Below are 15,069 nucleotides of genomic sequence, written 5' to 3'. Positions count from 1 at the left end.
GTTTTTACAGAGGAGTTTGTTCGTATATCATTCATAGCCTGATTTATACAACATTTTATTACTAAAATCATGGAGAATTATTTTTTTTTGAGTCAAAGGTGTAGAGACGCCGTATACGTCTCTGGTGTCGACCTGTCAATCAGTGTGTAGCCCCGCCCTAAAGCATCCCCTGCTTTATGGTCTGTTTGACTCTAAATGGAGCATCATTTACTAAATGAACATCATGCTGTATTGAAGAAGACTTGAAACTAGAGATTGAGACCATAAACTCATGTTTACAATGTTTACTGAGGGAATAAATCAAGAGAGAAGTAGAGTCATTTTCTCATAGACTTCTATACAACCAGAGGAGTCGCCCCCTGGTGGACAGGAGAGAGAACTGACCTGAACTCAGGCTTCACTCCCAGCTCGCTCTGCTGCAGCTCCTGCAGACTCCTGGTGGTTTTGTTGAAGGCAGCGTCCTGTTGACATGATAGACACATTTCATCCACGTGAAAACAGAAGAAAGAACAGAATCACACTACCTTATCAATTTATCCTGTATTTATGCGAGTATAATTAAAGCTTAAACTGTCGGAGCAGTGAGAGTTCAGACGTACCTGGCTCGCCTCAAGCGTTCCCACAAAGTTAAAAATGAAATCATGGATACCATGATGAACATACATCTGGGATGAGAAGAAAAAACGATTTCAGTTAACAGCTGTGAGGATGCAAAGTCACAACATCGGCTTTAATATAACAGTAAGTCAGAAACCAAAACGTAGTAATGATGTTTGTTATGAGTCATTATACTCATTTAAAATCAAAGCCAAGAGCTTCGTTTTCAACTGTGTTTACATGAAAAAAAACTGCCTGTTTGAAAGCTCAGTTTTTCATGAATCGTGCTCCGGAAACAAACTTTAATTTCTAACTTTAATACACGAACATGCACGTCTTCACTGAAGCTAGAGAGGGTGGAGTTGACAGTGATGTTACCTCCACCGCCTGTTTGAGGAGAGTCATCTGAAGCTCCTGCTTGGCCAGAAGTTTCTGCAGGAGGAAAACAAACACATTTATCAGAGCAGTAAATATGAAGAGGAAATTATTTGTTGAAAAGGGCCTCCAAGACGTGACTGATCTACATCATGAAGGTCCTTTGAGCCTCTTTCACACATAGTTCCCTTAAGTTACTTTGATAACTCTCAGGGAAACACTTCTCTCTGTCAGCACTGTTGTTGTGGTTTTCAATCGTAGCACTTACTAGCTTGTTAGCCATGTTGAGAGCCATCAAGAAGTATTCAAAATGCTCTGAATCTCATATATAATGCACCTTTAATATATATTAGGGTAAATGCTTGAGTTGTGGATTCTAATACTTGGTCAGAGGAGTCTTGTGACGGGTTCGTGTGCTCAGCATGAAACTGTTTTCCGTCAGATGGACTCAACTCTTTCCACGCTTGTCCCTTCAATGTCGCCGCTTTCATTCACAATATATTGAAATATAACGAGGTCTTGAGATGGGAAAATAAGCGGAACAGGTTTCCCTGAATATTGATCTCTGCTCTCGTTCACTCATGAAGGCACATTTCAGGAATAGATGCATTTAGAAAACCTGAAGACTCACTGAAACTCCTCCTTCAAAACAAAACTCAGAGACCAAAACTAATGATGCATGCTACTCTTAAGTTAGCATAGAGAAGCGGTAAAGTGGGACTAATATGAAAGGACTTATATCACACAGCGGAACGAGTTGTGATGTTAAACGGCAGCACATGATGGACGAGTGTGTGACGCTTTAATAACTTCCATTTATTTGTGACAGGCTGCTACAGGACAGTTACAGTGTTTCCATGGTTCTGCTCGCTGTAATCCTGCTGTTCACACAGGAAATAGATGTTTGCTGCTATATATTAATGCTCTGAATATTAAATTTAGCACCTTTAATGTCTCACTTCTGTTATTTACATCCAGATTCTTATGGGTCCGCTTCATGTGATACGTCAACCAGTGATTTTACAGAAGTTGATCACCTGAACACGTCATTTCAGACTTCTGGTTCATGCTGGGTTAAAAGCAGATATTTAAGTTTGTTCTTGATCTTTGAAACTTTTCAACCAACGTGAACAAAAAGTCCTGAAAGCGCTGAGTAAAAAAATAAATAAAAAAATCATATCTGAACATCTAGAATTCTCAATCTGCTGAGGAAGAACATGTGATACTTTAGAAAGCTCCGGAGCAGCGGCAGAGTGGAGGTTTGTCACCTGCTGTTCTGTCTGTCAAGAATGTCGTAATAAACGAGAACCGGTACAAGAACGTTATGAGAAACCGCCACATCTCTCACAGCTTTTAAAGGGGAACATGTCCTTGTTGACCCATTATGTGAGTTTCCCAAATAATCACTTCCTGTTATCTCGATCAGTTTGGTGCTGCAGGTCCGGTCGTACTCACCAGACGAGAGTCTCTCAGCAGACACTGAAGACATTTAGTGTAAAGACCGTTCACCGAGTCCTGAGAGGAGAGAGGACGCAAACATTTCAATCTTATAGGAGTCGAGGTTTTAATTACAGTTAAAAGGAAAAACAGAAAATAGAAATGTATCATGATGAAGAGTCTCTGTGTATGAGCCTATAAAAAATACCTTTAAAATTAATTATTTTTTTAAACTGAATCAGAAAAGCTGAATTTTTAAAAGATTAAATAATAATAATCAGCCAATAAGTCCTGCATTGAAAAAGTTTATTGTCAGAATAAAAACATAAAAATAAAAGATATATATATATAATAATAATAAAAAATAAATAAATACAAATAAAAAAAATAAAAATAAAAATGTTGCAAGAGGGTAAGCGATTTAAAAAGAAATTTAATCTTTTTGTATTTAAACACTTTTATGTCTATACAATTTTATTTAATGTTATTTTAAATGTAAAATGTATGAAATGTGCTATATAAAATAAAGATTATTATTATTATTATTATTATTAGATGAAAGGATGAGGAAGAGGTGAGGAAAAGAAAGGAAGTGTCAGAAGGAAAGAGGACAAAGTCAAAGACGGTTGGAGGAAGAAAAGGGTGAAGAAGAGGAGGAGTAACAGTGAAGAAGGAATAACAGAAGGAGGAGGAGTAACAGTGAAGAAGAGGAGGAGGAGTAACAGTGAAGAAGAGGAGGAATAACAGTGAAGAAGAGGAGGAGTAACAGTGAAGAAGAGGAGGAGTAACAGTGAAGAAGAGGAGGAATAACAGTGAAGAAGAGGAGGAATAACAGTGCAGAGTTCCTACGATGTGGTGTCGGAGTCCCTTCCTCTCCTGCTCTCTGAAGGCCTGACAGAAGCCGTGGATGAACTTGTCCAGTTTCTGTCCGTGGCGTCCCAGGAACTCCCTGACGTCCTCCAGGCTCTTCAGGCAGTAGGGGGGCGGCGGTGCGAGCTGGTCCGGGCTCGAGTCCACCTCCACGGGTCTGGAGATGCACAGGATGCTGTAGCTCTGCTCCCGGTCGTTGTAGAAGGTCTCCTCGAACAGGATGGGGACCGACGACGGGTTCGGGAAGCCGGACCCCAACAGGACCTGCCTGTCCTGGATCCGGACCTCCTGAAACACACAGCAGAAACCAACACCTTATTACCAAATCTGGGTTATTATTGTCTGAAAAGGATAAACTGATGTTATTCTGTGTTTTTCTTTTTGTCCACTAATCCCATTAATAGACCGTCTCTCTAAGATGTCTGACTTCCTGTCTGTGTCTCTCAACACAAAGCGGTTCTAAACAGGAACCGGTTCTAAATGAGGTAAAAATCAGACGCGGTCTGGAGTTAACGGTTCTGCTATCTGTATTTTAGAAGTTCTGTAGTGAGATGTCCTCTTCTCAAACGTCCTCTCTTTGTCTTTGTCTTTACTTTGACACACAAACACACATTTTCAACGGTGGACTAATCCACATTTGGTTTTCTAGTGAGTTTGTATGTTGGATTCAGTCAGAATAAACTACAGTGTGTGTGTTCACGATGATGAAAGAGCATGTCACCCATTAAAAAAAGGGCCGATGCGGAAGTTTCTTAAACCTGCATTCTCTCTCCTGTCCACCAGGGGGCGACTCCTCTGGTTGTATAGAAGTCTATGAGAAAATGACTCTACTTCTCTCTTGATTTATTCCCTCAGTAAACATTGTAAACATGAGTTTATGGTCTCAATCTCTAGTTTCAAGTCTTCTTCAATACAGCATGATGTTCATTTAGTAAATGATGCTCCATTTAGAGTCAAACAGACCATAAAGCAGGGGATGCTTTAGGGCGGGGCTACACACTGATTGACAGGTCGACACCAGAGACACGTCCTACTCAGTCCTACTCAGTCCATATATGGTCACTTCCTGTTCACTGGTTGCAAAAAAAACAACAAAACATAAAGCTTCAAAACACAAACATAGAGAAGTATATCTACTTTGTCGTCCTGTCAGAAGACGAATTTGTCTGTATTTCTTTTGAGTGCCTCTGATGGAGCCGATGTTTATGAAGTGAATCCGGACAAACCTTTCCGTCCACAGTCTGGTATCCGTCCTCCGCCGGCTGCAGGACATAGCTGTCGAACTGAGAGTCTGAGAAGCTGCTGACGGTCAAACTCCCACAACACGGCACCAGAACCTGCAGGCGGGACAGAAAACTGTTTACTTTTCCATCCAGTACATTCAAGAACAGATGAACAGTACTCAGATCTTTAACTTAATAAAGATCTAATACAAATAGTAATACTACAGTGTGGAAATACACAACAATTTACTAAATTACAAGTGAAAGGTGTCAAATGTGTCCAACACTTCGGTTTATGATCAAAAACCTGCAGAACTAATGATTCCCATCAGTCTGATAGCGTGATTGTAAACGGTATACCTGCTCAAAATCAGCATGTTAGCCTGCTAATGTTAGCATTTAGCTCAAATGTGACTACGTTTAGCCTCACAACTTGGCTGCATTCTTGTTGAGGCTGATATTGGACCACAGTTTCACATAATTGTAACAGAAATAGTTTGTTTGGGGGGCTTTTGGAATGTAACATCATTTCTTTACACTCCATTCATACAGCAAAAGTCAACCGTTCACAATAAATGGACATTATATCTGGAGGGGGTCATTTAAGGATCTATGAATACGATCACCAGTCAGAAAACCAGGATGTTTTTGTGCTTCGTGTAGTGTGGGAGTTCAGCTGATGTTTTGACGGCGTTCAGATCAGCGTGAGTTCTGATAAGACGGAGCTGCAGCCGGCCTGCATTCAGACATCTGATCCTCATCTTCTGAGGTTTCAGGCGTCCTGACTAAAGAGCTAAAACACTTTTAAGGTCACTTTATGTTCTATGTTCTGTCACCTAGCTAGATTAAATGTATATACGCTGATAAATGCACTGAGAGAGGAGGAAGCAGCTGAGAGTAATGAACCCATAAAAAAAAAAAAATTGTTAAAGTGACAAGACAGGAAGTGGTCCAAACACCTGAACATGTAGTTTCACTTCGTCACATGTTGACACTGGTTATGAGTCGGATCAAAGCTGCTGGGCTAAACAAAGACTGTGGGATTTATGTCAAAGAAACAGATGATCAGCTCTGTAGTTAATTGAACTGGTTTAACTGGGAAAGTCTACAATTCTAAGCAATGAATGAGTAGATTTAGCCTCGAGTCAGAGAGGTGGAGGCGATGCGTGAAATCAGCAGCTGTTGCTGTTTGATAGAAGAAGAAAAAAGGCTGATATTTTTGGTCTATTCACACCTGCAGGTTTTTGTTGTACTGTTGTATTTTGTCTCTGCAGCATTTCCTCCTTTATTTCAACACTTTCAAAATCTACTGGTGAAGCTTTGGGGTTATTAAAAACCATATTTACATGTCTAGGGATTATAGAAAGAAGGACAATTCATTTCCAGATGCTTTAGAAACAGGAGGTGTTAAAAAAAATCTTCATTTGAGTAAATATTTTGCAGCCAAATCCAATCGTTTCCAGGATATTCAACTTTCGTTTCTTTATAACACATGTAATATTTAACATATTTCTTTACAAGGAGTACAAAGGCAATAAAGTAGTCCATGAATATGAGATATGAGTTTACAGATAATTACAATCCCTCCTCTCTATAGTGGGACTACCTATGAGTTACACTGAGTTGTCTTTGTGATTCTTAACAGTTCATTTTGTTTGTACGTTTGTACGTCGTTTCGGAGACTAATGCAGTATTATGGCCTCCGCTCATGCTCGGAGCTTGCATGCTGTCTGCAGAGACTCACGCTACGGTGCCAAAGGCGAGTACAAACAAAGCTTAACCAGGAAGTGTGCTCTGCCTTTTTCTTGGTAGCTCATACCCACAGTCATTAAAGAGTAACGCGAAAGCGAACAGGCTGACTCATAAGGAGACGGACGCTGACATCAGATAGCGAGCGGTTTCCTCGATTCTGGGAAGCCAGGTCTGATAAAAATCCAGTCTGGATCGAAGACTTTCAGAAACAGATTAAACAGATCGCCCTTCACCACTTCGTACATTTCTTCTTTCCATGCAGCCATTTGTTTCCAGTTAATTTCTACAAAAAAGAACTTTTGTAACAGCATGTGGAAGCACTATACAGAGAAGGTATCACTATTGAAAGCTCTTCTCAAGGATGCTCCTTCACAAAAGAAAGCAAAACCACATAATGTTCATTTGTTGCACCTAAACCCTTCTGACAAACAAACACAGGGGGTGAACAGGAGACACTCACGATGCCGTGGAGCTCGGCCACTCGGCTGCAGAGGTCCGGTCTCTGCTTCTCCAGCGCCACGTAGAAAGGATTCTTCAGGATGTTCTCATCATATACAGCCATAAGGAGCTGCAGGTCTGGATCCTGGAGAGGAAAATGGAAGGAGATGATTAACGTGATTTAACAAAGCTTCAAAAAGGAACCCCAAAACAAACCGGGTTGGATTTTCTTTAAACGATCACCAAAACTACATTGTTTATCACAGACAGACACTGTGAAAACATACATAATATAGAGACCTCCATCTCTCCAACGCTCCTTGAAAACATGTCTGACGAAAGCTTTTGAAAAGAAGCTTAAACTAGTGATATTTCCTCATTTTACATATTCTACATGTCTCATTTAGAAATCTTGTCCGGAATTAACCGTTTGCTTTAAACAGATCCTGTAAAAAACATTAAATTCTGAGCTCCTAAGAGCAACTAGGAAGCCACGATTGATTCATCTGAGACCAACAGTCATGTGATAAAAATTCTGTTAAACTTGTACTGAACTTCCGGCTGCTGAACACAGAGCGGAGAGGAGAGGCTGTAAAATAGAGCAATATATAGCACTTAAAGCCTAAAAAAAAAACCAAAAAAACTTTGGTAACACTTGGAAAAATGTTGGTTATAGATTCCATTCTTTTACAATTGTTGTAAATTAAATTATAAAACAAATTCAACTTGCGTGTTTTTTTCTTTTTTATGATTCATGTCATTATAACTGTTATTTTGCACTTAAGACAAGTTTGAGTTCTCCCTACTTCTAGTCATGTAATCTGTTTATTTTATATTGTAGAGAAAATCAAGGCTACATAGAGAAAAATGTGACAAGAGCGAAAACAAAAGTGTTTTTTGAACATTGAAGCATGTAAAAATGTTCTAGTAGAAACCCTGAATACAAGTATGACCCTGAATATGAGCCTGATATTTCACCTTGAAGATTTAGCTTTCTATGCAAAACTCATTCAGCAGATTTCTGTGAAACCTTTAAAGTTTTCTAAGCTTTTAAGTTTAAACGTTGACTGTGAAATGTCGCCACAGACACCCAGTTTGTAATACTGCAAATACATAAATGTAATACTCTGTCAAATGGGGTCTATTATCGTGTTACATATGTTTGTTTTTAAGAGAAGATTAATGAATAAAATATGGAAATAATAATTACGTTCTTAATATATATTTTGGGTTAATTTATTTTGTCGATCAGGAAAATAAAAAAACAACAATTTAGGAATAAATGATAAATTAGTCGTTAGATTAATCGGTTTGTTGAAAGAAAAAAAAGAAAAATTCATAAGAAAAGGATTGTTGTGGAGCCCGAAAACAATAAAAGACTTGGAGACTACAGCCGGAGCAGCAGCTCTGTGAGGCTTTTAACCTGATAATAGCAATAAAATAAAAAGTTTATCTCAACAGATATTATTAAATTCATCCAGAGGAGATTATGATTGCGTTTGAAGCAAATGCCACGGCAAGCCATCAAATAGCTCTGGAGACATTCCGCTCAAAACCACAAATGTGGACCTCACAGTGCGGCAGTAGAAAAAGTAAAGAAACCAAAAACAAAGTCGTGAGGATTCATCTTCAGGGAACCATGAATGTCTGAACCAAAACTGACGGTAACCGACATGACAGTTGAGATATAAGACACACAACATCAACTTCTCCAACTACAAAAACATATAAACAGATGTATGACAGCAACTTCTGAGTTTCCGATCAAAAACCCGTGTAAATCCTGGACAAGTTACAGAAGATGATCGTTGTTTGAGATAAACAAAGCTTAACAGATCTTATGATTCCTTTACGTCTCCGGATTTATTACCATTATAATAATATTAACCACTTTATTTGAATCGTCAGCTGAGACTTCCAGACAAAAATAAGTCTCTTTCAGACTGTTTTCCACAATAATTACGAGTTAATTTTTCCACAGTTTTCTGCCAATTCTCGGAGTTGAGTTCTTTCAGAGTGCAGTCCTCCTCGCCGACCGCTCTTTCAGGCAGGAAATGTGTGATCTGTCAGCTGTTGCTGGCCTCAGGCCGAGCTGTGAAGCCTCACAGAGAGAGCTCAACTCATCCCGAGACAATTATTCCTTTTATGATGTTTTATGTTCTGTTTTAATACTTTACTTATATTTTTACTGGTGTAGTTATGTGTGACAAAATGTGCTTGTTACATGTTGTGGCTCAAAACTAACTTCTAAAGAACATGGTTGCCATTTTTAGTCAACTCAAAATTGGAAATGTGAATTAAAAGCTTTATCACAGTAACCAAACAAAATTCTTTGTAGTAGAATTTTCCGTCCAGCTCAAAGATGGCGGGATACTTAAGAATTCACAAATGTCCCTCTTTGTTTTTTGTTCAGGTTCATCTGGTTCTTTGTCAGTTGAAGCAACATTTACCCGTCTTAAACAGGTAAACAACATTGCTCATACAGCGTTGTCTTGTTTCCGTTTTGACTGTAGCATCAATATTTGAATATCTATAATAAAACACATTTTTAAAATGTATTTATTTTGGGGTTCACATTTTGCTGTCTGCTGTCCCTATTTTTAATATTATAAAAAAAACATAGAATATAGAATAAATATCAGACAGTTTTATTGCCAAGTTGTCGGTGAACTTAAGATGATTTCCCAAGATAAAAATCATGCAATCAAGTATTTACAATATAACTGGAGGATTTTTTTAGAATTAAACATATCATTGAGTTTGACAGTTTTTTCTTAAATAATGTGTCCTCTGTCTGCCAGACATTATCACCCAGAGTCCAACTCACAACACAACGTTTACCAAGTTAAGTGATCTGTAACATAGTTAAGATTCATTCTGAGGGGGACCATGAATGTCTTTACAAACTGTCATGGCAATCCAACTAACATTTCTTCAGATGTTTAACTCAGGATTACAAATGTGAGCCTCATTATGGTACTAAAACAAAACAGACGATCACAAAGTCACAAGTGTTTATCCTCTGGGGACCACGAATGTATGTACAAAATGTCATGACAATCCATCCAACAGGTGATGAGAGGTTTCACTCTGAACTACAAATATGAAACTCAAGATGGCGCTAGAAGAAGAAGTCAGAGGAACACCAAAGTCGTTATGATTCATCCTCTGGGGACCGTGAACGTTAGTACAAAACAGGTGTTGACATAATTCAGTCCAGCCATGCATCAAGCATGAGAAAAAAACAACAACTAACAACACATATTTAACAATTTATCCAATCAGCCGTCAAATTAAATAAAAAATATACTTAATTCATCCATCAAGCCGCATATATGCAAATATGTCTGAAACAACACTTCAAATAATAGTTATTCTACATAAATAAACATGAAGAAACACAAAGAAACATTAACATTATAACGACAAGTGCTAAAACAATATTTTTCACCGTATATCTGAATGATAATAAGTGAAAAAACTGATCTATACGCGTAAATCTCAACGACGCAGCAGCCTCGTGAACCATAACGTTCCTCCACATCCTTTAAAACTCTTCATCTGATCACCTCACCTCATCGCTCTGCTCAGAGATCAGCTTCATCCTCACTCCGCTCCAGTACAGACCAACTGGGAACCAGTCCAGCAGAGACAGCAGACCTCTCCTCCCATTCATGGTCCTCGTGACCTCACAAAGCTTGACATTTAACAGCGTATTCGGCGGTGAGGAGGAATGTCCGGCCCCTCCGGCCCCGACGCTACACACTTAGATCACCGACGCTCAGCTGACGTCTTAGCCCGAAGCTTAAAATGTGTGTGAACAGAGGAACCGCCTCAGCAGCAGCAGAACAAACAACCAGCAGTGAGGAGATTTAGGTCAAACATCCCAACAATGTTTGCTGAGTGACTCCATCAACAGTTAGATTTTTATCAGAAATAAGAGAAACCTCAAAATATTACCTTAGTATTTCAAAATAATATTACCTTAGTATTTCAAAATAATATTACCTTAGTATTTCAAAATAAGAGAAACTTTCTCAAAATATTACCTTAGTATTTCAAAATAATATTACCTTAGTATTTCAAAATAATATTACCTTAGTATTTCAAAATAATATTACCTTAGTATTTCAAAATAATATTACCTTAGTATTTCAAAATAATATTACCTTAGTATTTCAAAATAAGAGAAACTTTCTCAAAATATTACCTTAGTATTTCAAAATAATATTACCTTAGTATTTCAAAATAATATTACCTTAGTATTTCAAAATAATATTACCTTAGTATTTCAAAATAAGAGAGATGTTCTCAAAATATTAACTTAGTATTTCAAAATAAGAGAAAAGTGGCTGAAAAATCTCCAGCAAATGAAGATAGTGGAGATTAAAGTGAAATAATAACATAATTTCTGTGTTTATAAAGAGGTTGATCTCTCTCATTCATTGTGCAATAAATGTCACATTAAACATCCATTTGTTTTTCCCACACCAGACTCCATACTAAGGTAATAATTACCTTAGTATTTCAAAATAATATTACCTTAGTATTTCAAAATAAGAGAGATGTTCTCAAAATATTACCTTAGTATTTCAAAATAAGAGAAATGTTCTCAAAATATTACCTTAGTATTTCAAAATAAGAGAAATGTTCTCAAAATATTACCTTAGTATTTCAAAATAAGAGAAACGTCCTCAAAATATTACCTTAGTATTTCAAAATAAGAGAAACGTCCTCAAAATATTACCTTAGTATTTCAAAATAATATTACCTTAGTATTTCAAAATAAGAGAGATGTTCTCAAAATATTACCTTAGTATTTCAAAATAAGAGAAATGTTCTCAAAATATTACCTTAGTATTTCAAAATAAGAGAAACGTCCTCAAAATATTACCTTAGTATTTCAAAATAATATTACCTTAGTATTTCAAAATAAGAGAAAAGTGGCTGAAAATGTACTCTTAAATCTCCAGCAAATGAAGATTAAAGTGAAATAATAACATAATTTCTGTGTTTATAAAGAGGTTGATCTCTCTCAACATTAAACATCCATTTTTTTTTCCCACACCAGACTCCACTCATAAAACTGGACATTTAAGGCTTCCTGTTCCTCTGTGCTTGGTGCTAGTCTTTAAAAACAGTTTGCACAGTATTACCTGCTGTTTGCACAGAGTATTACCTGCTGTTTGCACAGACCTGCTGTGTTCCTCTGTGGTGGAACATTCAGACACTCAGACCTGCTAATGTTCCTCTCTGGCATAACAGGAAGAATGGGAACTAGCCTGCAAGCTAAGAGAAAAACAGCATGCTGGGGATGTAAGCCTGAGCACAATGCTAGCATGCTAAAGGAGCCTGGTGCTCTCAGGGACACATGTTACCTGCTCTCAGGCTGCACTGCTCCTCCGCAGCATGGCGGCTCTCTCTGCTCCTCCACGGCCGCCTGTCGACGCCTGTCTGCGGGGATCAGCTGGCCGACCTGCCGCTGGAGCTTCTGGAGCTTCTGCCTCCGGGTTGCCAGACCTGAGGGAGGAAACACGTAAAATAAAGCTGAGTCAACAGGAGCCGCTTTTACTTTGAAGAGAACATTTCCGTCAGGGTTGTGTGGGTTTAGTATTTCAAAATAAGAGATGTTCTCAGAATATTAACTTAGCATTTCAAAATAAGAGATGTTCTAAAAATATTAACTTAGTATTTCAAAATAAGAGATGTTCTCAGAATATTAACTTAGTATGTCAAAATAATATTAACTTAGTATTTCAAAATAATATTAACTTAGTATTTCAAAATAATATTACCTTAGTATTTCAAAATAAGAGAAACTTTCTCAAAATATTAACTTAATATTTCAAAATAATATTAACTTAGTATTTCAAAATAATATTAACTTAGTATTTCAAAATAATATTACCTTAGTATTTCAAAATAAGAGAAACATTCTCAAAATATTACCTTAGTATTTCAAAATAATATTACCTTAGTATTTCAAAATAAGAGATGTTCTCAAAATATTACCTTAGTATTTCAAAATAATATTACCTTAGTATTTCAAAATAATACTAAAATATACCTTAGAAATACTAAGGTAATGTTTTGAGAATGTTTCTCTTATTTTAAAATACTAAGGTAATTATTACCTTAGTATGGAGTCTGGTGTGCAAAAAAAAATGGATGTTTAATGTTACATTTATTGCACAATGAATGAGAGATATTGAGCGCTGTTTTGAGAAAGTTACTCATTAATTTGAGAAAGTTTCTCTTATTTTGAAATACTAAGGTAATATTTTGAGAACGTTTCTCTTATTTTGAAATACTAAGGTAATATATTGAGAAAGTTTCTCTTATTTTAATTTACTAGGTTATTGTTTTGAGAAAGTTACTCATTAATTTGAGAAAGTTTCTCTTATTTTGAAATACTAAGGTAATATTTTGAAAACGTTTCTCTTATTTTGAAATACTAAGGTAATATATTGAGAAAGTTTATCTTATTTTGAAATACTAAGGTAATATTTTGAGAAAGTTTCTCTAATTTTAAGATACTACATTATTGTTTTGAGAAAGTTTCTCATTAATTTGAGAAAGTTTCTCTTATTTTGAAATACTAAGGTAATATTTTGCGAGAGAGAGAGCCCACTTCATGGTTTTACTTTACTACTCCCTCTAGTTACTGGTGTTCTTCTAAAACAAACTGGTTCACACTGCCTCCTACTGTCCAGCATGGTGAATTACATTAAGAGGCTCATAATCACTGGATAGTTCATTCTTTAAAGGGCAATTCAACCAGTTTTACACAAAAGTATAATTTCTCTTGTGGAAGTGGAGGAGCTTTGTCAAAGCTGATGAATTCCAATTTTATGGAAGCGCGATCTTCAATTGCCGGAGATTTAAGTAAATGCTCGAGCCCACTTTATAGTTTTACTTTACCACATTTCAGCAGTGCTGGAAAAAGTACTCACATCTTTTACTAAAGTAAAAAATAGCAATACCAGTGTGGAAATACTAACATACATATATTTCAATTTTTACTCACCTTAAAGGTAAATATGCAAAATCTACTTAAAGTATTCATTATGCAGAATTGCCCATTTCAAAATAATGATTATAAAGTATAATAAACATAATTATTGATGCATTCATGTGTACACATTTTTTTAGCTCATAATTTATGAGTTGATTAATATTTTTTATTAATAATGTAAATATGTTAAGTAACTAAAATAAATATTGCCGTTAAAAAGTACAATATTTACCTCTGAAATGCAGTGAAGTTGAAATATAAAGTCACAGAAATCACAAACTCTACGTTCCACAAGATTATTGAATACTTTGTTATAGAAATGACAAATCAAAAGTATGTAAAATAGCTAAATAATCTCCATATTTACCCACTGCAACATTATAATGACACTTTAATGCATCAGTAATAATAATCCAACACTGACACACTATTTTGTTGCATAATGTGTTTTTTTTTTTAAATTACTTTTGATACTCTAAGAAGAACACGACAGAAACAAGGACTCTCTGAAGTGACTTGAATGACAAACGACAAACAGCGGAAACTTAACAGAACAAATACCTTACTTGGTTTATTGGATTTTCAAGGCAACAGTAAGTAACTGATTACAGAGAAAGTAAAGTAAACACTCTGCTGTGTTAAAGAGGGTCAATTTAAACACATGAAAAACTCTGAGCTGGATCCATCTGATCAGGTCCAAACAAATGTGAGAATGTAAAACTTCTCTTACAATTGATTACAAAAGTATTCAGTCTTTTGTCCATTTCCACTCTTGTACCACCAAATTAAGTTCAAACAAAGTTACATTGTTATTAAAGTTTCACGTAGAGTATCTTTCACGTTAAATCTTTTATTTTGGCAATGAACTACATTTCCGATTCTGATGTGCAGTAACTTAAAAATGTTCAGTCAGTCTTGAGCCTCGCTTGTAAGCCGTTAATAAGAACAACGTTTAGGTTGCCAGGTTGAGAAAAATCAATTGGCACAAATGGAATATAATTTGTTTTCATTAGTGTATAATGACCTCAAACTGAGACTCTTAATATTTTATTTAGCTTATAAAAAGACATTTCTATCTACGTAGGGAGCGGGTCGTCTTCCACAAAGTCGGCCATGTTGCACCGCCATGTTTCTACAACACCAACAAATACTGGCCGTTCGCGTTTTTTTTTATTATTATCTAAAGATAGCGATGGCTATCGATGCTCAATACTAAATGTGGCGGTGACTGAACCAGGTGAAGTGAAGAAAACTTGAGTTAACGGTTACCTTTACCGCAATAAGACATTTGCGAGTAAAAATCAAATATTTTATCAATATATCTGTTCAGCATGAACACGAAAAGAAAGTGAAACCTAATTC

The 15,069-nt window shown here is 36.4% G+C and overlaps 1 protein-coding gene across 1 annotated transcript in view; it reads right to left on the bottom strand.

The window, feature by feature from the left end:
- Positions 1 to 12,167, bottom strand: part of ankrd27 (ankyrin repeat domain 27 (VPS9 domain)) — a 28,957-nt gene extending 16,790 nt beyond the window's left edge. Inside the window, exons 1-8 of the mRNA XM_054620598.1 lie at positions 12,071 to 12,167; positions 6,715 to 6,837; positions 4,506 to 4,616; positions 3,259 to 3,567; positions 2,428 to 2,487; positions 976 to 1,029; positions 600 to 665; positions 385 to 461 (exon numbers count right to left, since the gene is read on the bottom strand). Coding sequence (XP_054476573.1) covers positions 385 to 461; positions 600 to 665; positions 976 to 1,029; positions 2,428 to 2,487; positions 3,259 to 3,567; positions 4,506 to 4,616; positions 6,715 to 6,816 — 779 coding nt within the window. The 5' untranslated portion in view covers positions 6,817 to 6,837; positions 12,071 to 12,167. The remainder of the gene's footprint in view (positions 1 to 384; positions 462 to 599; positions 666 to 975; positions 1,030 to 2,427; positions 2,488 to 3,258; positions 3,568 to 4,505; positions 4,617 to 6,714; positions 6,838 to 12,070) is intronic.
- Between the last annotated feature and the right edge of the window lie 2,902 nt (positions 12,168 to 15,069).

The sequence above is a fragment of the Anoplopoma fimbria genome, chromosome 19 (genome assembly GCF_027596085.1).
Source record: "Anoplopoma fimbria isolate UVic2021 breed Golden Eagle Sablefish chromosome 19, Afim_UVic_2022, whole genome shotgun sequence".
Lineage (NCBI taxonomy): Eukaryota > Metazoa > Chordata > Actinopteri > Perciformes > Anoplopomatidae > Anoplopoma > Anoplopoma fimbria.
This window is presented reverse-complemented; position numbering and strand designations above follow the sequence as displayed.